This window comes from Plasmodium inui (genome assembly GCF_000524495.1).
Source record: "Plasmodium inui San Antonio 1 unplaced genomic scaffold supercont1.5, whole genome shotgun sequence".
Lineage (NCBI taxonomy): Eukaryota > Apicomplexa > Aconoidasida > Haemosporida > Plasmodiidae > Plasmodium > Plasmodium inui.
Window position 1 is genome coordinate 142,195 of NW_008481839.1, and position 22,277 is coordinate 164,471.

General features: G+C 40.3%; 4 protein-coding genes across 4 annotated transcripts; 1 reads left to right on the forward strand and 3 right to left on the reverse strand.

Annotated features, from left to right (window-relative positions):
• Positions 1 to 2,713: 2,713 nt before the first annotated feature.
• Positions 2,714 to 4,220, forward strand: C922_01483 (hypothetical protein; the record flags this gene model as incomplete). Its single annotated transcript, XM_008817086.1, has 2 exons — positions 2,714 to 2,745; positions 2,777 to 4,220. 2 exons carry the CDS (start codon positions 2,714 to 2,716, stop codon positions 4,218 to 4,220), a joined length of 1,476 nt encoding a protein of 491 aa, XP_008815308.1.
• Positions 4,221 to 5,057: 837 nt separating this feature from the next.
• C922_01484 (hypothetical protein) lies at positions 5,058 to 11,505 on the reverse strand (the record flags this gene model as incomplete). Its single annotated transcript, XM_008817087.1, has 2 exons — positions 5,058 to 5,407; positions 5,601 to 11,505. The coding sequence occupies 2 exons, from the start codon at positions 11,503 to 11,505 to the stop codon at positions 5,058 to 5,060; spliced, it is 6,255 nt and encodes a 2,084-aa protein (XP_008815309.1).
• A 1,919-nt stretch (positions 11,506 to 13,424) lies between these two features.
• On the reverse strand, positions 13,425 to 14,249 carry C922_01485 (hypothetical protein; the record flags this gene model as incomplete). Its single annotated transcript, XM_008817088.1, has 1 exon — positions 13,425 to 14,249. The coding sequence occupies one exon, from the start codon at positions 14,247 to 14,249 to the stop codon at positions 13,425 to 13,427; it is 825 nt and encodes a 274-aa protein (XP_008815310.1).
• Positions 14,250 to 15,632: 1,383 nt separating this feature from the next.
• Positions 15,633 to 22,187, reverse strand: C922_01486 (hypothetical protein; the record flags this gene model as incomplete). The annotated part of the gene is made up of 3 exons (XM_008817089.1): positions 15,633 to 15,755; positions 15,929 to 16,159; positions 16,305 to 22,187. The coding sequence occupies 3 exons, from the start codon at positions 22,185 to 22,187 to the stop codon at positions 15,633 to 15,635; spliced, it is 6,237 nt and encodes a 2,078-aa protein (XP_008815311.1).
• Between the last annotated feature and the right edge of the window lie 90 nt (positions 22,188 to 22,277).

Genomic DNA, 22,277 nt, shown 5'->3' on the forward strand with positions numbered 1-22,277 from the left:
TATTTTTTTGTTTTGTTTAATTCCCCCCCGTGGGGCAAAGGAATGCTTTAATAGGAACGCAAAAAGCTTTCTCCTCCATTTTGGCACATATTTTATCGCAGCGCAAAGGAAATAATGATGAAATGGTTATTTTCTCAGTTGCGCAGTTTCCCGCACAGATTACAAGAAAGCACAAACCAGTGCCAAGAATGGTCCTATTTTTAACGCTTCGTTTTTTAATTACATCCGGTGTGGCAATGCACACTGCGTGTGTTAAACGTGCGCTACCTTTTCACCGTTAGGGGGTCTTATTCGACACAAATTTACAGCCATATATTACCCCTTTTTTTATTTAAAAAGGAAGAAAAACTGGCCTTCACACTGGCATTTCTCGCAGCCTCTTGTGGCGCAAAGAGGACGTTTATTTTGGCCGCTTCAACTGTAAGGGCCACCAAGTCGTCCGCAGCAATGGCCGCATAATAGCAACACACAATTGCAGTTAGAAGCTTACGTCTCTTCACACTGCTCTTTTTATGCGCAAAACATTGGTAGGGTATCGCCATAACATTTTCCTATTCGTAATTGTAACACTTATGCACATTTTACAAACTTTTCTAGTCAAAACATTTAAGTGAACATCAGAATGGTATTGGCAATTTTGTGCAAACATTCATATTTTTAACAAAATATCCCTTTCGAATGTTACGGAGAAATGCAAAATTTACCTTTTTAATGTAATACACCTCGTGTAGTTTTGCAGAAACTAGGGGATATTATTTTCTTTCTTAAACTGAGAAGTGAGCAACTTCGCTAATAAGGGGCATAGTTTCTCTTAATTATGTTGGTTGGACACAGGGAAGTAGCATGCGGTAATTTTTCTGTCTACCAGTTCATAGGTCGCATTTTTTGTAACCTTACATCGGTGAGGTACACCCCCGGGAGGGCTCTTCCGAACCCGTGGCATGGATATTGTTTACGTACATGTAAAGATACATATGTACCTGTGCCCGTGCGCGCGTTCGCTCTGGCGGACGATGCACACTTCGCAAAACGTGACACCTCGTGCAGTGCTTCCCCATGTTGTCTTTTTTAAAAACACTTTTTGTGTCCCCGAAAATTGTCTTTTTTCGCGCCCCATTTGTTCGTTTTCCATGGTATGGTCCAATTAGCACACAAAAAGCATAACTGCAGAAGGAAAAGTACCCCGCGTTATGCCGTAGGATCCGTTTTTATTTACCCCTTTGTTAAAAGAACCTTACTGTAGGTAACCTTGATCCGTGCAGCATAACATTGTAGTATTCGCGCATGAAAAAATATTAACCACGTTTACAAGCCCCCCCAAAGCCGCTCACGTTGCGCCATCTTCTATTTTCTCCACCATTTCACGAATGTATCATTGGTAAATTACTTTACTCACACGCTGATTAGTATTGATATTATACTTATAATTATCATTCGTTACACACATTTTTCTCGCACACTTTTTTTTTTTTTTTTCTTTTAACCCCTATTTTTTTTGCATAGTTTTGATTTCGAAAGTTCTGTTTACTCATCGTTTACGTGAAAAATTTTAAAAGAAGGTCTGTGTCTAAACCTTTTCATATTGACAAAAAAAAAAGAGGTAAATATAAAGAATATATAAACTGAAGGAAAGAAGATACAATTTAGCAAATTCTTATGACCCTATTTGATAACGGAAAACGTAGATGTAATGCTAGAAAAAATGGCTATAAAGCTTCGATAATAAAAAAGGAAAGCTGTATCGTCAATCGTCATGCAATCCACAAAAATTTTCCCAGCAGTAGTTATACTTTTTTGGCAAAAAAAAAATTTTTAAACGATATGTAGCACAATGAACAAGAGCATGTAAAAGGCAAAAGGAAAAGGGCAAAAAGCTGTTTTCTTTTTTCTCCTTTTTTTTTTTTTTTTACGTTAATGTTTTTTTTTTCAATTCAGTCGAATAACTATATATTAAGCACACGTCTTTTTTTTAGTTAATCCTTTAGTATCTTTCCTTACAGGTATGTATTATTGCATTCTCTTTGGGGGCATTCTTCATCACATATACTTTACCGTGCACTTTACCGCCCATTTTGCTGCCCATTCTCCCCCCTTTCCCAGCACATCATAAGCTAAAAACATACCAACACATAACAGAAAAGAAAAGAAAAACAGAGGAGAGAACCCCACGTACATAAACACATATGCGCATGAGTCAGCCTTATTACGAAATTTACGAATGTATAAAAATTCACTTTTCCTGTTTTAAAACAATCAAATAGCTACCAAAAAACGGACAACATTTATTGATGTAAAATTCAAAATGAGCGAAAACGAGTAAGTTTCATTCATTATCAGCCAAAATGTCCAAATGGTTGAGAGGAACGAGCTTACGTCTCTGAGCAAAGAGTCATAAGTCCATAAAAATGAGCATATGAGAAAAATACACAAAAGGGAGCATACACTTTGTGTACGCATCTATGTTAGTTGCACCTCCACCGCCGTTTTAAAAATATTATCCATTAGTTTTGTGTGCATGGGTAGAATATCTCCAGTGTTCTTTTTTGACATACATGTGGTCCGTTTTTTCTATGGGTGCATTTTTGAGGCATTAGTTTGGTGGTGATGAAAGGGATGTTTTTGTAGGAATGTTCCCTTTCCACCCGGCTTGCATCACGCATTAACAGACGGTACTTTGTAAGAGGGCACGTCTGCACAGTGGTGTCTCTTTACAATGATGTCCCTTTACTGCTGCTCCCCTCCACAGTGATGTTACTTATTCACCCCCCCTTTGCAGCCTCCTCTTCCGCATCAGCCAAATAACGACCTACGTGAGCAAGTGGATAATCAAGGCCAAAGTGGTGAACAAGTCGAAGCTGTCCACCTTCAAAAACAACAACAGCTTCTTCAGTATAGATGTGACGGATGTGCACGGCGACTCCATCTCGTGCAAATTCTGGGGGAGCGCGGCGGACAAGTGGTTCAACAACATCGAACTGAAAAAAGTGTACATATTTTCCAAGGGTAGGGTTTCCATTGCTAACCCTAAGTACAACACGGTAAAGCACAAGTACGAACTGACGTTTAACGAGGATAGCGAAATCCATGAAGTGAAAGATGATGGAGAAATAAAAATACAGAAAAAAATTTCACTAGTCAATTTAAGGGACATAAAAATAGCGACAAAGGAAACCCCATTCACAGCAGATTTAATAGGTATAGTTAAGCACATTGGCACTATAAGCAATTTGAAAACAAAGCAAGGAAATGACATAACGAAGCAAAATATAATCATCGTTGACGACACGAAACACTCCTTCGAAATAGCCTTCTGGGACAGCAACGTAGATTTAATCAGAGATGAAATAAAGGAAAACGAAATTTATATCTTTACCAACATAAGTATACGAAATTGGAATGACATGAAAAATGGAACCTTTGGCGTGACCAGTTCGATCGAGAAAATAGAAAACTTAAATGAAGAATTAAAAGCTAAATGTACAATGATATCAGAATGGTATAATACAAATGGAAAATACGAGCAGTTTACCAACATGAGGAATATCTTATCCAATGACGTCAGTCAAATTCCTGACAAGCACTACGCCCTAAGTGACGTAAACGATGTTTTAGCAAAAATTTCTGGTACCTACACACTGGTAGGAAGAATTAAAAGAATATATTGGAAGAGTAAAGAAAATGAGCATCGATTTTACTATCCTGCTTGTACCAAATGTAAAAAAAAATTATTGTCAAGTGGACAAGACACTTCGATAGACAATGATTATGAAACAAATGCAAATGATGAAGAAAATATTGTCTATTCGTGTATGAATTGTGATGAAAATAATGTTAAGCCTTTTTATAACTACACCTTTAATTTCCTGTTCATGGATTTTTCCGGATCTATAACCTTAAGGGCTTTCTCCGATGAAGGGTATAATTTATTGGGCAAAAAAGCAGAAGAGTTAAAAAGCCTCGATGAAAATACCCTAGATTACCTCTTCAATTACGATTTCTTATATAAGGAGTACAAGGTGGTTGTTAGGGTTAACCAGAAAGTGTACAACGGAATAGAGCGCGTCAACTTTACCGCTATGAGAATTTTCCCGCAGAAACATTCAGACATCTCCTATTTGCTAAACGAAATTCAGCTGCTCATTTCGAAGGACAACACGGCTAATAAGAATAAGAGGGCCCTAAATGACGATTCCCATGATGCGAAGAAGCAGAAAGTATAATTGCTGCGATGTAATGCAGGGGGGGGAAAGGCACACCAAGGGCCTTCCTCTTCTGCAGGGCGCACAGCGGTAGGCCCCGCACTGCCCCAGAAGAGGCAAGCGAACAAGGCAGAAAAGTATACGACAAAGTCCCTCCTCTAATTGCTAACTGCACACACAGGAACACCATCCATGTGTACTTTTTTTCATAGCAACTTTTACACTTCTTCTCAGCGTGGCCCTATGCGTATTTAAAATTATCACCCTATTTGAATTTTAAAAAATAAAAAAGTTTTCTCCTTTGCTATCCAAAAGAGATGACCTCTTCTTTTGAAATAAAAAGGTACAATTGTTCTTTTTTTTTTTTTTTTTTTACGCCATTTTATTCACTTCGAAGTATTTCGTGTAGGTCCCCCGTAAGCATTATTTACTTTTTTATTTTTTTTAAAATCTTAAGAATTTATAAAAGAAAAAAAAAAGAGAAAAAAAGGGGGTGGGTGTAAACGACATATTAACAACAGCAAAGGTGTTTTATTAAATCAATTACGTATACTAGGTAAACGGTAAGTAGGCACGGGTCTGTGCGGGCGATCGCAGCTTGCCCATCGGTTTGGTTCTTCATCACGCACGGAAGCTCAATGCAAAACAGTGCGCGCTTTCTAGATACCACGCGTTTTAATTCGACTGTTCGCCGGATCGCAGTTGCCGGAAATCTCTTCATATGTCCCGTAGAAGGCTAAAAAAATGGGGAAAGAACGGGTTAAAGTGACAGGGTTGATCCTATTCACGTGCATCTACACACACGTATATACAGGTGTACACACTTGTCCGCACCCTCGCGCGTGCCCCCGATGCGCCCTACAATTTTAGAGACAAGGAGGAGAGGATCACAATGATAGAGCTGCAAAACATCAGGAAGGTGAACAGAAAAGGCGAAAAGACATAGTTGAGGGCATAGAACGACCCGCTTGCCAAGAGAATAAAAAAGACATTGATGAGGAAGGAAAACAAAAAGTTGAATTTGATCACTATCAAGGTTTTTCTGCTTATTTCAAACAACTTCGTTATGACGCTTATATCGTTGTCGACGATGCACGCGTCAGCGCTGTCCATCACCACGTTCGATCTCGTGCTTAGGGACAGCCCTAGGTCCGCACTCTTCAGGGCAAAGCAGTCATTTATTCCGTCTCCGATCATGCACACTTTTCCTACAAAGGTGAGTAGAAGTGGTGAGTGGAATGGTGTGAGGTAAAATGTGCACCCATGGGGCTACGGGGGCACAAATGGTGGTTATAACGAACAGAATGAATATCGCGGGTGTAGGCACCCCAAAAAGGATATCCTCTGTGGAGGAACCCCCCTCCCGCCCACACACACAATGTTCCGCTTTTTCTCACTCACCACTACCGAGTGACTGTATCTTCTTCACAAAGTGGACCTTCTCCATGGGTAACGTATTCGAGGACACATTCTTTTTTGATATCCCCAAAATTTTAGAAATGTAAAGAGCATTCACATAATTATCACCAGTACAGACGTACACCTTCTTACGTTTCCTCTTCAGGTACCTAATCAGGTCAAACACCTCCGGTTTTATGTCGTCCACGAGGGTAAAAAATCCGACTATTATTCCTTCTATACACATAAAAATAATATTATTACTTTCGTTTTTTTTGCTATTGGAATAATTGTAGAGGTATTGATAAGTCTGATGCACATGACAATCACAGGAGTAGAGATGGGCCTCCAAATTTTTGATATTCAATTTTTCATCAACACTTTCTGCTGCCTGTCGACAGTGTGTGTTTTTATACTTCGTATAGCAGTAGTACAGCGTGCCAATGGTAATCGATAGGTTTTTCACCACTCCAGTGATTCCCTGACTTTTCTCATTCTTCAAATTTTGCACGTCAAATGTTTCATTAATGCAAAAATTGGAGTTTATAAAGGTATTTATTGATGTAGCGTATAAATGGTTACTATACTTTTCCAAATTTGAACTTAAGCTTAAAAAGAGGTATAACCAGTTGGTAATTTTTTGACTCAAATTGTTTTCACTATCAAATGGGTCATCATCATTTTGTTTGAGCTCAGCAGTGTATGGTAGTTTTCCATCTTGCTGTGTATCACTAATGGTAGTGTCATTATTTTCGCTGCTCGTTTCGCTGGTATAAGAATCGTCATGTGAGGAGATGGAAACTTCGGGATTGTTTATAAAATACTCCTTGAGGGAATGGTCTCCTATCTGGTTATATTTATTCTTCTTCCTTTTATCATTTATAAATGACATTATGCGATTGAAGATGGATTTTTTTCCACTGCAGGGGATGTTCTCCGTGTCGTTAAAGTTCCTCCGGCTGTTTCTTTCTTCTCTCCTCATCACCGATTTTTTTATCTCAATTTTGTAATAGTCCCTCTGCGTCGTGAAGGAACAGAAGGTGACATTTTTGCCTGAGCACTGGATGCTTTCTATAAAATTTAAGGTCTTATTATTACCGCCCTCATTTGTGTCATTTTCGCGCCAGTTATTTTCGTGTTCATGGGTGAGGGAGCCTTGGTTTGGCGGACAGCTGTCTCCCTTTTTACCCACTCTGTCCCTCTGTTCGTCCTTCCTCGGGATATCCCCCACATAGGCAGCGGAGCCGTGCGAAAGGCTTCCCTTATTTTTTCCCCTCTTGTCCACGTTTCCAAAATGTTCCCCTCCGTCGGAAGTATCGCCTAAACGAGTGTACACACTCAATCCATTGACGTCACCCCGATTGTATGCACTCTTCTGTGTTCTCTTATTTTTCTCTTCACTCTTGTAAGGATGCAGATTGCTAAAATGGTGGTCATCGCTAGAAACCTTGTCCAACGCACTGCCCATATGGTGTTCCCCAAAATTCACAGCAAGCTTCTTATTTGACGCACTTTTCAATAGTTGGTCTGTGAAGAGGTCTAAATTGGAAGACACGTACACTTTATTAACCACCGGCTTCCCAACTGTTAGCGTGCCCGTCTTGTCAAAAATGAAATGATTACATTCGAGGAATATTTCGAAGATGTTTATATTTTTCAATATAATTCCAATGCTGCTACATATGTACGAGCTGATGGCAATGGAGAGAGGACTCGCTAACCCGACGGCACAGGGACAAGCAACACATAAAATTGATAAGGAAAAATGTATGGAGAAAAATACACACGATAAAAATCTGTTTAGCTTAAAATAATTATCCTTCCTTATATTTACAAAATCAAAATAGGTTAGGAAAAACCAAATGAAAAATACGACAATGCATAACCCCATAATGAATGGGATGAATATACTGGCTATTTTATCTGCATATAATTGTAAATTCGTTTTTTTGCAATTCACTTCGTCTAAAGTTTTTTTAACATATTCAATGTAGTTCCCTTTAGAAATGTCATCAATAAAAAGAATTATGATCCCCTGTACACATTTAGACCCTGCATATATTTTGTCTCCTTTAAATTTTGTAATGGGCTTTTTCTCCCCACTTATCATACTTTCGTCTACATAGGAGATGTCATCATTCATCTTTATCCCATCAATTAGTAGCGTCGCCCCTTCGTAGAACACCAAAATGTCGTGCTTCTGGATAAATTGGACTGGGTAACTATTTATCGTAAAATCGTTTAAATTAATCTTCTTGTCTTCACAAAATATTTTGTTTATATCTATTCCTTTGCGTTCATGGGGAAGGAGGATCTGCCTGTTGCAGGGGGCATCCTCTCCTTCTGCTCCACCCCTTCCTTTCTCTACCTTCAACTCTCTGCTCCAAAACTCAGCGCTATTTTTGCAAAGCTCAGACAATGCACTGCTTCCAACAGGAGACATATCTCCATTCCTACTAGGGGAAACATTTCCATTGTCATTCCAGTTGGTATGACTAAGAGGGGCCCCATTGTCTTTCTCATTTTGTGCACTGCTAATTGTACAATTACTTAGCTGCTTCTTTAACTGGGGATCTTCCGTTTTATTATTCCTCTTCTCCAGTATGTACACATGGTTGGTGTTCCTCTCGTATAAATCTTCTATTTTCTTTTTGGTAAAACTGACTAAAAAGTTTTCAATTTCGAATCCCAGTTTCATTATACATATTAGTAAAGCGGACGAGTCGAAGTATAGTGGAATTCCATCCAAGTCAACAGAAAAAAACAAGCAGAAAAGCAAAAGGAGCAGGGAGTAAAAGTAGGAAAACGAGGAACTGATTGATATTAAAACGTTCATGTTAATTATTCCATTCTTTAAATTTTTGTATCCATTTAGAACAAAATGAAATCCGAAATAAATGTAAACAATGGAGCTTAGCAAAAAAATAAATAATAACCTTATCGGTAGGTTTCCAAATATTTTACTGTCCAGGTATGTGCTTAACCTCGTATTGGCCACACAACTGTCTAAATTGTTCTCATACAAAAGGGGCTCCCTTTTCGGTAATTCTTCCTCCTTGGTACTCCCCTTTGGTTCTCCCTCTGGGTTCTTCTCTTTCTCCATTTTACAACCTTGTTGTTGCTTCTGTGGTTGTTCTTCTTCTGCATCTCCTTTAATGTTCCCCTCTTGGGTAGATCCTCTTTTCACTTCTTTTCCCGCATGCACAGCCTTTCCCTTCGCGCTTGCGCCTCTGATGAGGCGGGCGTGAAAGTGTGCCAGGGAGTTTCCCCTGGGCTGAGGGTCCTTCCTGAGCACGGTGCCTTCAGTGGACGCTGCTACGTCGTTAAACATTCCCGCAGGTTTCCCTCCCTTTAGCTCTTTTTTCTGCTTCTCCTCCCGTCGAAAGTCAAACAAAAAATCCACCTCGCCAATCTCGGTCATACTCCCCTTCTTAATATCTCTACCATTTGAAGAAGCCTTCTGAAAGTAGTTAGAGTTCGGAACAATCTTCTTCGAACTGTGCGCGCTCTTCCCGACGGCATCCTCCGGTCCTTGGTCACCATTCACACGATTTTCCTCATACGTTTTTGGTTCTAGTTTGTCAGACGGGAATAATATATCCTGCCCGTGTTTTTTCATCTCTTTCGCCTTAGTATTTGTCTCTCCAGATTGGTCAGATGTAGCGTGGAGTCCTTCTCCATGTTCCGTTCCTGCGGCTTCTTCCTTCAAATGGCCCACCTCCTTACCAACTTCCTTACCCTGAGGCATCCTGGCATCTGTGGCTTTTGGGTACACGGTGGCCGAGTCGTCTTCCTCCTTGCCTCCCTTCTCATCAGAGTTAGATTCATGAGAGTCAGCTTCATCCGGGTTGCGTTTCTTTTCTTTGGAGCGCTTCTTCTCTTTGCGGATCTTCCTCCCATCAGTTGGTGGAACGCTTTGGAACTCCCCCTTTCTCGAATTGCCCTTCACATCAGGAGTGGAAACCCATAGAGATGCATTTCCACCCGTCGTGGTCATGCCCTGCCCCTCTTTTCCATGTGGAACATACTGTTCGGTGAGTGGAAGACCGAAAAAAAAATTGTTCTCCTCCCGATTCGACTGAAAAGACGACTCGTAAGCAACTTTCTCTCCCAAAAAATCACCTTTCCCATTTCTTAAATGCAAAAAATGAAACATATTCACGTAATTCTTGTAATTACCATAGGAATAAAAGCCATTCATTGAACCCATATTCATTTGGTAATTATTAAGGACTATAATGACAATGCTCAAAAAAAAGCAAAACAAAAGTTCAATTAATTTACGAGAATTATTCATTTCATTATTTCTTGTGCTTCTAAAAAATTTTTCTTTATCTTCATCATAGTAAGCGTCGATATTTTTCTTCTTTTTTAAACTTTCCAAAATGAACCTGATCCCGATCACATCTGGGTTATACAAAATGTAGACATACTCATGCCGCACATCATACTCTACATTCTTAATTCCCTTCATATTTTTCAACAAGCCATAGGCCTTTATCACGTCCTCCCTAAATACATACAGAGTGATGTCAAAGAGGATGCCCTTATTATTGTTATCTTCATCCTTGTATAAGTCTATTAGATCGTTATTGAATCCGCTCTCCTTTATTTCATTCATTATTTTGTTCACGAAATTTTTTACACTATTGTTGTCACTACCTTGGTAGTTACCACCGCTGCTCGGCTGATAGGAATTCCGCTCACACACATTCAATTTTAACTTGACTTTACTATCTGTTGCGAAACTATTTCCATCTACGATTAAATTTTTGTCTTTTAAAAAATTGATAATTTTATTGCCACAATTGTCACACGTCATGTTGTAAATTCTCAGTTCGCAAATGTATATATTTTCTTGTTTCCCTCTGTAGGTTTCGTAATCTTGGAAGATGTTTCCTCTCCGGCTTCCTCCACTTTGGAGTGAATCTCCCTTAGATAACTGCGCCTCCTTGTGCTCGAATGTGTCTCCCCGCTTGCATCCGTCCTTCCTTCCGCATGGACGGTTCGACTGGAGGTTGGATTGCTCCATCCCCTGCTTCTTACCATGCTGCTTCCTCCTTTTGGTTTGGTTAACCAAGTGGAGGGCGCCGAAGTGTTCACTATGGGGGGGGTCTTCATCACTTCCGTGATCATCTTTCACTTCGGCCTTGTTGATCGAGCGTTCCTCTGCGCAGGCTTTTGTGCCTCCTCTTCCGTGATAGGCACTGCTCAAGGTATTATCCCTAACGTTAGTGTGGCGTTCACCAGGACACTCGTTGGTCTGCATGTCATGCGCATCAACCTTTACTCCCCAGGGGGCACCCGCATCACCACCTACTCCGTCACCTACCCCGTCATCGATGCCTTTCCTATAAATTTCTTGATACCGGTCTTCGCAATAACTCCCCGCATACGGGCTACCTAACTGTTGGCTTCTTTTTTCATTCCCCGGGTTTTCATCATTATCGCCACCGTATACGTCCTCACCAACGCCATGTGCATTTGCTAAAGTGACATATCCATCCCCATCGGGCAGTCCCCTGGAGTTGACCCCTTCATCCATATTTTTTCCCAAAATGATATTTTTAGCATAACTATTGGGGTGATTACCTTTTGTGTGCTTTCCCTTCGGATAAAAGGTAAACATGTTGACATCTTCGACATTTTCACGGTGAACGAAATCGTTCAGTGCACTGTCCTTTCCTGTTTTAACTTCCTCTTGGAACTCTCCATCCATATCTTCGCTGGTGTTTATAATTGCTACTAATCTGTTCACGTCAATTATACTGTCATTGAACGATATGGAAGCAGAGTTCTCGTCGAAAGTGACTTCTTCCACTCCATCTACCTCTTCTAGCTGCAAAGAAGTTATCTTACTTTTCACACTACTGTTTATGTTACTAAGAAGCAAAGCGGTTTTTGCCATTTTTCGAAGGGTATCCTCATAGGGTGTACATATAAAAGGGCGGCACACTCAACATGCACATGCGCAGGTGTGGCACACACAATAAAAAGGGACAAAAAAAAAAAAAAAAAAAAGGAAGCTAAGGAGTGTGCTAAACTGTGTTAGGCATATAATCAATTAGTAGAGTGAGTTTGATTCAGAGGGGCACTTTGAAAATGTTATCATGGGCTCCTTAAGTAACTTACTATAGCCCTTCTTATGGCACTTTTTACGCCCTCGCTTATGCTCTCTTATGCCCTCTGTTATGCCTCCTTTTATGTCACTTCTTTTCCCCTTCTCAGGCATATAACGCGTCACAGTTCGACGTGTGCATATAAATTGACATATTCACAAATCACGTTACCATATATGTGCAATACAAGGGCTGCCAAGCCCCCTTGACAAAACTGTTGTGTAAGTAGTAAACTGTGCACCTCCCCCCTGTGTTCGTTAAAAAGAGCACATAAAAAAAAAGGGGAAAAGGAATTACACACTCAAACAAGTTTTAAGTACAAAATAATCGTTTTTTAAGAAGGTATAGAAATGTCAACACGTTTAAATGTGGCACGTGTAAACATTCCAAGGGGTACCTGCATCAGGACAACAATTTATACGCAAAGAACAGGCCTAATTATTACTCAATCTGGGGCGTGAAAAATGGCCGTATAAAATAAAATTGAAAAGGAAAGTGAAAGTGGCTACAATTGTGTAAGTATAACCTACTAAGTTTGCTCCAATTTGTGTCGCATTCTCCAGGCGTACTTTGTTGCTATTGCTCCAACGGCCAGGCACCATACTGTTCAAATAGTGGTGAGAGGGCCTAGGGCCGCGCGCAAAGGGGTACATGTTTTATACGTACATCCGCGTGTATGCATGTACAATCACGCTAGGGCATATTCTCACAAATGGGTGTTCACGATCGCACGTTTCGCGTGGATACATATGGATGGTGAAGAAAATTTTGCGGTGATGGGGCTGATTCAAAATTAACAAAAACAAAGAGCTTTGAATAGAAAGCTGAGGAAAAAATAAGCTCGACGCGTAGATTCAAGAATGAATAACGCACTTTCAAAAGAAAGCGAAAAAACATAGCCACAAAGGTGCTAAAAAAACCGGAGTGCGCTCTTTTCGAAGTGCATCCCTTTCGAATTGCATTCCTTTCGAAGTGGATAAAAGCGCCAGCGCCCCCCACGCATACCTTAAAAAGTATGCGAATACTTAGATATTATGCAAATATTTAAAAATTATACGTATCCACAACGTTATTCGGCAACTTTTTCTGGCACATTTTTTACCTTTATTTATTTTTCCTTTTTTTTTTTGCTAAGACGCTTTACCCCTTCGCAATAGAGAATTGCAAAATTTGAAAAACACCTTTTTCGTTGCGCACTAATTGGTATGTGCCTCACAGCTGAGCTAACTAGAATGGGCGTTTTGTTTAGGAAAAAACTTCCTATAAAGCGTTATACGTATGTGTATATTATGTGAATGTATCTATGCGTATACATATGCGCAAACACTTTCATCACTCTACAAGCGTGACTTATAACATTGTGAGGCACGTTTCCACGTTTCGTTTCTCAAAGAGGTAAACTTCAGTTCGACGAAAAAGGAACTTTAGGAGTTTGTGCAAATTCAACCACGATAACTTGTGTGGCGCAAAAAAAATCGAGGCAGCCTGGTTGACCTCGGTTAAGAACGGGTCGTAAGGAATAAAACCACGCCACAAAAAAAAGTAGCCACGCCGCAAAAAAATAGCCACGCGGCGAGGAACTACTTTGCAACGGGGCGTATCCACAGGTGTTCGTGTGTGTGTGTTGGGGGTGACGCACATGTTGGGACGCATACACATACGTAGAAGCTCAGATGTATAGCTTCGCACGGCCCTGCATCGAACCCCGCTAGAACGTGTTCCAATTCTCCTTGTGGATATTCTGGTTGTCGACATCGATATATTTCGTGTTCAGGTAATTGCTCTGCTTCTTCAACTTGTAAATAAACTTATTGTTATACGTGTGAAAGGAATCTATGCTCTTCTGCACAGTACTTAAGTACTCGTCCAGGTACTTGTCATCAATGGGATGTTCATAATTTATCTCTAATTTTTTTCTAAACAGATGATTTTTATATATTAAACAAACGCAAGGCACATATGTGACATCGCAATTGTAAGAACCCTGTGGACAGACATTAACATCCAGGAAAAAAAATTGTAACTTTTTATTCTTTTCGATAATACTTTTAAATTTCTCAAATAAAAGCACACTAATATTATTTTCATAGCTACCAAAATATAGGACCTGTAAATCGTTGGATGTAATGATATTTGTGCATTCATTTTCCTCCTCCATTTTTCCTAAATTGGTTCTCACTGCGTCCTTTCTTTCTTCCATGGAGGGTTTAAATTCGTCCGCTAAATGTTCCCCATTATGCTCCCACATTTCTGCATCATTAAACTTGTTTTGAAATTTGGAGTAATCCTTAAAGTACTCATTTTTTACAACCAAATTGTGATATTCATCGTAGCTGTTTATTACCTTCAAATTGTTGTAGTATGTGTTATCCAATTTGTACACATTGTAAATGTACTTGTTATCAACAGCTGTGACGCTGTTCATCTGCGCTGTGCTGTAGTTCTTGCCTAATAATGCGGCTGCGAATTTACCACTGGTGCGGAGGAATTGTTCCCGTCTGCATAAACTTACTACTTTGATCATCTTACTCATTTCTGCTTCGGTCCAGCGGCATAGTAGGAGGGGGAGGGGGGTCGCACTGGGCGAAAAAAAGGGAAAGCAGCACTGGCAGAAGTGGCAAACGTAGCAGAAGACGTAGCAAGCAGCAGCCGCAGAGGAGAGGGGGGGACGCAGATGGCTCTTTCAAGTTTACATGTAGAATATGCCGTGAGTCAAAGCTTCTCTCTTCCGTTCACGCTGATGTGCATACAAGCCTCTATTTTCCAGGGTGCTTTTGCATACGGAAAATGTGCCCACAGGGGTGATACGCCCAAATGTGCGAAAGTCAGCAAATGCGAAAATGTGAAAACTTGGCGAAACGTGGGGCCGACATACGCAAACATGTACGCAACATAGAAACGAAAAAAACTCGCCCTAAAATACCAGTTTGTTAATCTTTTCCGTGCGGAGTTAAAGGGGAGTTGTGCCAAGAGAAAAGGAGTGAAGAAACTCGAAAAAAAAAAAAAAAAATTGACGCAGAAACGCGTTTTCCAAACAATTCAGAACAACATGAACAGCATTTCACATGCATAGCATATGAAAAGGATTATGGAGTTTATACTTAACATTTACAAATGTACAACTAAGTCGTACGCGCCATTATTGCCCGTATGCCCCTACACTGTGCGCACATAATGGTATAACATTTTTTTTTTTTTTTTTGAGCCTTTTGCACCCCAGTTCTTCTCTACACGCCGTGTAAAATTGAACGCCCTATTCTCTTTCCTTTTGTAGAATGCAGATTTAAGAGAACTCCCTTTATCCTCGTTTCTCCACTAGCATAAGTCCCCCCCGCCCTGCCGCTTTTTATTGGACAAACTGGGGCATTCGCATGTTTACCTGTGCTCTAAGCCTATATAAACCTCGGGGAGTTCTTCCACTTCTCCCCAAATGATGTTTTTCCAAGGGAAAAATTAACAAAAGGGGCGGAGTCTTTATTGGTTCCTTAAAAATGAACACACCTTTTCGTGATAAGATATATGAACATTAATTGGGGTATATATCTTTTCATTGTTTTTAAAAATGAAAAAAGGCAATTTATCACGATGAGGATACAAATGTGGGTTATTAAAACAATTTGGTATGCAAAGGAAATTGTAAAGGAGTACGCTGGTTGACTGGGTGTACCAAGGCAGTGTGCACAGTGACATGTGCAAACGTGTCGGTTAACTCGTCATGGTGACATTTCAACCCACTCGCGCATCGGCACATGTTCACATATCAATCCATTTCGTACGAATACTCCTTTTCTTTTACGAAGTCAAATACTGGGGTTTGCTAGCATGTGGTCGCTAGTCAAAAAAAAAAAATTAAATACAATTTTGTACATGCCAAAAAAAAAAAAAAAGAAACAAAACAAATGTGCGTGCTTTTATTTTAAAAGCTTAATGAGCTCAGATAGTTGATGCTCTCCACAACTTGTGCATCCAACTTGTCCTTGATAGGCAGCAAAAATTTAACAACGGCGTGAAGAGTGGTCTGTCCTACCAGTTCGCTTATCTACAAGTGGGCGGGGGAGCGGCGTTATGCGGAGTTATGCGCAATTGTGCAGAACACATTACGGTGGTGGGTAGATGGACAAATCGAACAAATCGAACAACCCCGTTTTCAACACATACGCAGTGCACTCAATGATACACTCGCTCGGAGGAAAAACCTCCTTCCATCTGTACCTGATAGTTCTGTCGACACAGTTCCCGCAGCGTCATCAAAAAGTTGGAGGACAAATCGATGTTGTAGTAATCCGCCGTGGACAGCTTCTCCAGCATGTTGTCCGGAATCAGGCTGGACGAAAAGATTATAAAGGCCTCTTCGAACATCTTCCTCTTCATGAACAGGATGCTCAGGATTAGATACGACTTGTTTTCAATTGATTCCAGCTTAACGTTTGAGGGCCACATGTTCTGCAGGTGGGGGGGAGGAGGTCAAAAAATATGTATGGAGGGAACAACGCTGCGCCAGTGCTCATCGTCCGCACAAACGATTCGCTGATTCAGCATGACTCGCTACCGCGATGGCTGAGCCGATCGCCGTTTCTGTCTCCTCTACCTTGGCCAAGTGATAAAATCGGAAGGCACACTTGCGGATGTAGACGTACTCCCGCTCGTTGTTGTGGTAGTAGTATATCAGCTCGTCGTTGTAAATCCTAATCAAGGAGTTTATGGCGCTCTGCTCGTCCTTCAAGATGTAGTAGCAGATGAACGAAATGATGTAGTTCTTCCTCTGGTTGGCAAAGTACGCCAGGATGGCATAAAACTGAGATATTTTGTACAGAATGGAGCAATGCACACTGATGATGGAGTTGTCCAAGGATATCCTATTCAATGTGTTAATATTCTTGCTTTGCACATACTTAAAATTCCTGCACTTGTAATGATATTCTTCGTCATTTTCATTTTTATGTTTACATAATTTACTATTATGAAAGAGTTTCTTCTTGTACAAAACGTAGTACATTAAGAAGTAGCATTTTATGTCCTTTCTCATTTTCACTTTATTCTTAAATAAGAAGAGAAAGTCATGTAATTTCCCATAAAGTATATTCCCGTCGTTATTTATCTGCCCAATTACACTCTCGTGCAAGAGTATATCTTGATTTTCCTGCACAATACTCTTCAACAGTTTGATACTTAAGCTTGTCTTCAAATTAAGCAGATACGTTATTTTTAACAGAATATTAATGTTATTATTTCGAAGTACAAAATAGTCAAAGGGGAGGTCAATACTATTCAAGCTCAGATTGATTAAATTCATTCTGTCTGCTACAGAGGTGGCCACAATTGCCGTGGCTTCCACAGCTGTGGCCGCCACTGTCGCCGCGGCAGATGAAACATCGTCATTAATACCATTCATGGAATGATCCAAAAATGAGTCGCTTTCATTTTTTAACTTCAAAAATTGTAACGTCTTTAATTTTATATTATTCAACTGGTCATTCTCGAAGATGTCATTTTTGTGCAAAAATATAGTCAGCACTAGGAGGATCCTCTGCACGTTGCTCGATATACACGATAAAAACGCAACCGTGGTGTAAATATTTCCCACTAACAGGAGGTAGTAAAATAGCTTAATGTAGAGCACGAAATTATTTTTTAAAATTTTTGATACGTTGCCCTTAACCTTTTCTGCAATCTTTCCATCCACCACAATAAAATTATTTATGACTTCATCCACCTTGAGTTTCGAACAGACGGCAAAAAAATCTTTATTTTCGTTGACAAGACAGTGCGATATGCAAATGAATAACTTTTCAATTTTGCTGTTTATTTTCTCCCTCCTATATTTTGTGTCATTTAAAAAGGCATTATTATCGTCATCGTAATTGCAAAAACTTAAGTTAACATCCATGATGTCAAAATTCTCTTGAAATTTACTTCCATACAAGTCAAAGTTCTTCGAAAGAAACAAAGTCAATTCGATCCATATACTCGTCTCGATATTGCAGTACTCAAAATTATAGCCATACCTGTTGGTGATTCCCAAAGATTCGATGTAACTTATGTGTTCCGAATCTCTGTTCATTCTGTCCTCCATCTCTTCATTTATTTCGATGTTTCCAAATTCATCCTCTTGGGATTTCTTCGGCTTCTGAAGCATATTTGTAAACATGTCAAAAAAGAAGGTTCTATTTTTGCCTTTTTTCCCTTTCCTTGCTCTTCCGTTGTTGCTGTTCTCATCGCTGCTGAAGTAGCCCCTCATCGAGTTGTTAGTCTTGTTATTATTAGCATCGCCTCTGTTCCGACTGCTACGTCTGCTATTTCTCCGTTCATCATCGATTAGGTCATCGTTGGGGTGTCGTCTACTTCCATTGCGGAGATTACTAGGATTTCTACTACCTCGACCGCCGTTCCTCGGGGGGCCCACGTACCCCTCATCATAATAGTCCTCGTACTGCTCACCATAAGGGAGATCGCTATAATCACCGTAGTAGTCGTCACTGTATTGACTTTTGGATCTTTGCTCTGACCGCCTTCCTCTTATGGAATCCTTCCCTGCAGCTGCCCCCTCCCCCCCATTGTACCCTCTGCCCTTATAATAACCACCCTCTCTATTGTAGTCATTTGTATTCGGCCCGATACGACTGTCATGATGATGATGATCATCAAGATCGTCATCACCATCATCGTCACGATTGTTCTCATAGCCGGGGCTTCTCCCCTCTCTGTAATGAAAAATATTTTTCATCTCCATTTTTTTGTCCCGATTGATGTACATGGCCCCCTTTTTGTAAAAAATGTCAGAAAACAAAACGCACAGCAAATCGTAAGCATAAATGTTGTTAACACAGAGGTAAATAATTGAGTGGAAAAAATTAATCAACACTGACATGTTGATCTTTTTTTTAAAAATGTCGGTGCAGTCAAAATCCACCTTCATATTCTCGAAGATGCTTATCTCGTTACTTTTATTATAAATTAAAAATAAAATTCTTATCAGTAATATTACAAAGTCGTACAGGTAGCTGTCAATGCTTAAATTTTTCACAAATTCGTCCCCCTTAATTATCTGGATTAGCCCCAAGTAATTTCCGCACCGAAACATTATGTTAACTAGGTAGAAAAAAAAATGGATAGTGCAGTTTTCCTTGTCCATTTCATTCTTATAAAAATTGTCATAACAGTATGAAAAAATGGCGTTCGACTTGGAGTCCACAAAATATTCATCAATCTGGTTTAAATCCTTGGCAACATAGTTGCTTATTTCGATTCTGTAAAACTTGTCATGCAAATGTTGCAACGTTCCGAACAAATAGTTTAACAGTAAATTTTCATATGTGTAGTTGGAGGCCGAATTGAGCTTATCTTTGCCGCTCATATTACCATTACTATTGCTATTACCATTATTGTTGTTGTTATCCCCGTTTTCGTAGTACTCCTCCTTTTCCCTTCTTTTTATATTTTCCCTCGTTATGGACAAATTCATATTTAGTAGACTATTTAGAATGTCTTTCAAAACTTGCTTATAAATGGAATCCACATCTAGCGCGTTTATATTTGTCGCGTTTGTCCCTCTTCTTTTGCCTCGCCTTCTATCCCGACTTGACATTGTGTCACTCTCCTGGTACTTACTTATCTGCGATTTGAAGAAGTGGTTCTTCGAGTTCATGTAGTAATGGTCGTTCACTTCAACAAAGCTTCCAGGAAATAAATTCTTGTCTACATTTCCGATAAAAATCTTCGAGTAATTTAAATTGGTATCACTTAACAATAAGTAGTAAAAGCTCTTAAAGGGAATAAAATCAACTTTGTATGCGTTCACATTGTATAGCCAAATTAAAATTTGAAACTCATGTTGATCCAGATCTAACACGTTGCTCTTAACAACCTTTTGATTTTTTTTCTGCTTAAAATTCACCAAATAATCCACAAAGTTTTTAAAAATATTACTTTTAAAATTATCCCACATTAACGAATCATGATCATTCAATAAAGAAAACGTTGTCTTTTGTATGTCGTTTATGTTATCATTTATAATTAAATTAATATAATTGTAAAAGGTCCCTTCTGATTCCTTTTCGCTAAACACCTCATCCTCTTCATACGCCTGATCGAAAATGCCTTCCTGCTTCTTTATAATCGTTAACTCTTCAACGGACTTGTCTAAATGGTCTTTGCTACCACCTAATTCGTCCTTTTGATCACTTTTAAATTCTTGTGCCATGAAATTGTTTGCCTTTCCCTTCTCGCCTAACAGGAGATTATTCTGCGTGCTCACCAATGTAGTGTTATTAGGCCCCAAATTCTTATTTCCTATGAACATATTGGTTGACGCTCCACCTGCTGCACTTGTGCTTATTTTCTGACCCAAACCGGTACTACCTATCATTGTGCTGCCACCCAAATTGGAGTTTAGTCCGCCTAAACCACCAAATATGCTCGACGCGTTGGCATTGGCGCCGGTGCCGGTACCCGCCCCCAAGTTTAAATTGGCATTCATATTTGATGTCAAATTGGAACCCAGGTTTGAGCCTAGGTTTGAACCCATGTTGGTGCCCACACTTGTCCCCATGGTCGTTCCCAAATTGGATCCGATACCTAGTCCAACTCCTCCTGTGCTTAATCCGGTGCCCACTCCTCCAGCTCCAGCGGTGAAATTCGCACCGGTATTTCCCGAGCCCAACGAAAAACCAGACGATGTTCCAAATATATTCTTGCTGTCAGCCACTCCACCAAAATTCGTACCGGTCGATACGCTTCCAAAGATATTACTCGTGCTACCACTTTGCGTTGCTCCTCCTAATCCTGGAGTGGAAGAAACTCCCGTGGCAGCAGAATTCACCGATGTACTGTGACCAGCTGTTCCAACCTGTCCAAATATATTATTAAATTTATTTTGGCTCGTTGGCGTTGTCATGGATGATGAAAACACATTATTACCTCCCATATTGGCACTTGGAGAAGTTGTTGCACCGAAAAGGCTATTGCTACTTCCAGCTTGTGTACTTCCTGACATTGTCCCAAAAATGTTACTGCCGGTTTTATTTTGGCTACCCTGGACTGTGGTCCCGAAGAGGTTGCTACCCGTCCCAGTAGTTGCACTCGTCCCCGGTGTTGAGGACATTCCTCCAAAGAGGTTTCCACCCGTGGCTGGTTTTGCCTGACTGGCTCCGAAGCTGCCAAACATGTTGCTGCTACTTGTTGTGCCTTGGCTGGGTGATTGCAACGCTCCAAAAAGACCACCACTGGGCTTGTTCTGATTCATTGAAGATGCATTTCCGAAGAGATTTCCAGATGTTGTGTTGGTCGACGTGCTGCCGGACATCCCCCCGAAGAGAGTGCTGCTTCCCTTATTTTGGCTCATCCCACCGGTAGCGCTTCCAAACATGCTGTTACCCGTATTGCCCTGAGTAGACGATTGCAGCGCTCCAAAAAGACCTCCACCCTTATTTTGGCCCATCGATGATGCATTGCCAAACATGTTACTCTGTGCTGATCCTTGATTCGCCGTCCCAAAGGATCCACCAAATATGCTGCTCCCCTTATTTTGGTTCATGCCACCGGTAGCACTTCCAAACATGCTGTTACTTGTATTACCCTGATTAGACGTTTGCAACGCTCCAAAAAGACCACCACTGGTCTTGTTCTGATTCATTGAAGATGCATTTCCGAAGATATTTCCAGATCCTGTGTTAGTGGGCGTGGTGGCGGACATCCCCCCGAAGAGAGTGCTGCTTCCCTTATTTTGGCTCATTCCACCGGTAGCGCTTCCAAACATGCTGTTACCCGTATTGCCATGAGTAGACGATTGCAGCGCTCCAAACAACCCACCACCCTTATTTTGTCCCATGGGGGATGCATTCCCAAACATGTTACTTCCTGATGTTTGATTAGACTGAGACGATGGGCCAAATAAACTATTTCCCTTATTTTGATTAGCCGAGGCTAAATTTCCAAACATATTTCCGGAGCTCGCTTGATTAGACGACAAATTGCCAAAAAGGTTACTGGAAGATGGAGCAGAGCTCTGATTATTCTGTTGCATGCCTCCAAAAAGCCCTTTATTGGATAAGTTCGTTCCTGGAGCATTTAAATTTGTCGTTCCCCCAAAAATATTCTTCATGCCTAAGCCACTTTGATTACTTGAATTCATGAATAAATTATTTCCTCCCATATTTCCTTGATTGCCACTATTTCCTACACTTGACCCTCCAAAGATATTTTTGTTACCTAAGCTGGACTGACTATTCATATTGTCGTAGATCCCTTTATTTCCACTTAATACACTGGAGCTCGTGTTCATATTAAACAAATTCTTATCCACCAGCGCATTGTTCGATTGCGATGTTTTCGAAACTCCAAAAATGGACGAGTGATCCGTGTTCGGTAGGTTGGACTGGACGTTTGCATTTCCAAAGATCCCCTTATTTGCATTGTTTCCTTGGTTGTTAAATGATCGGAAGAGGTTATTCGACGAGGAGTTCTGCATATACATAGTTGTGAAATGGTATAAAAAGGAGATAAATATTTTTCTGGTGAAAAGAAGAGGGATGCCACAATTATTTTGATAAAAAATTTTCTTTTT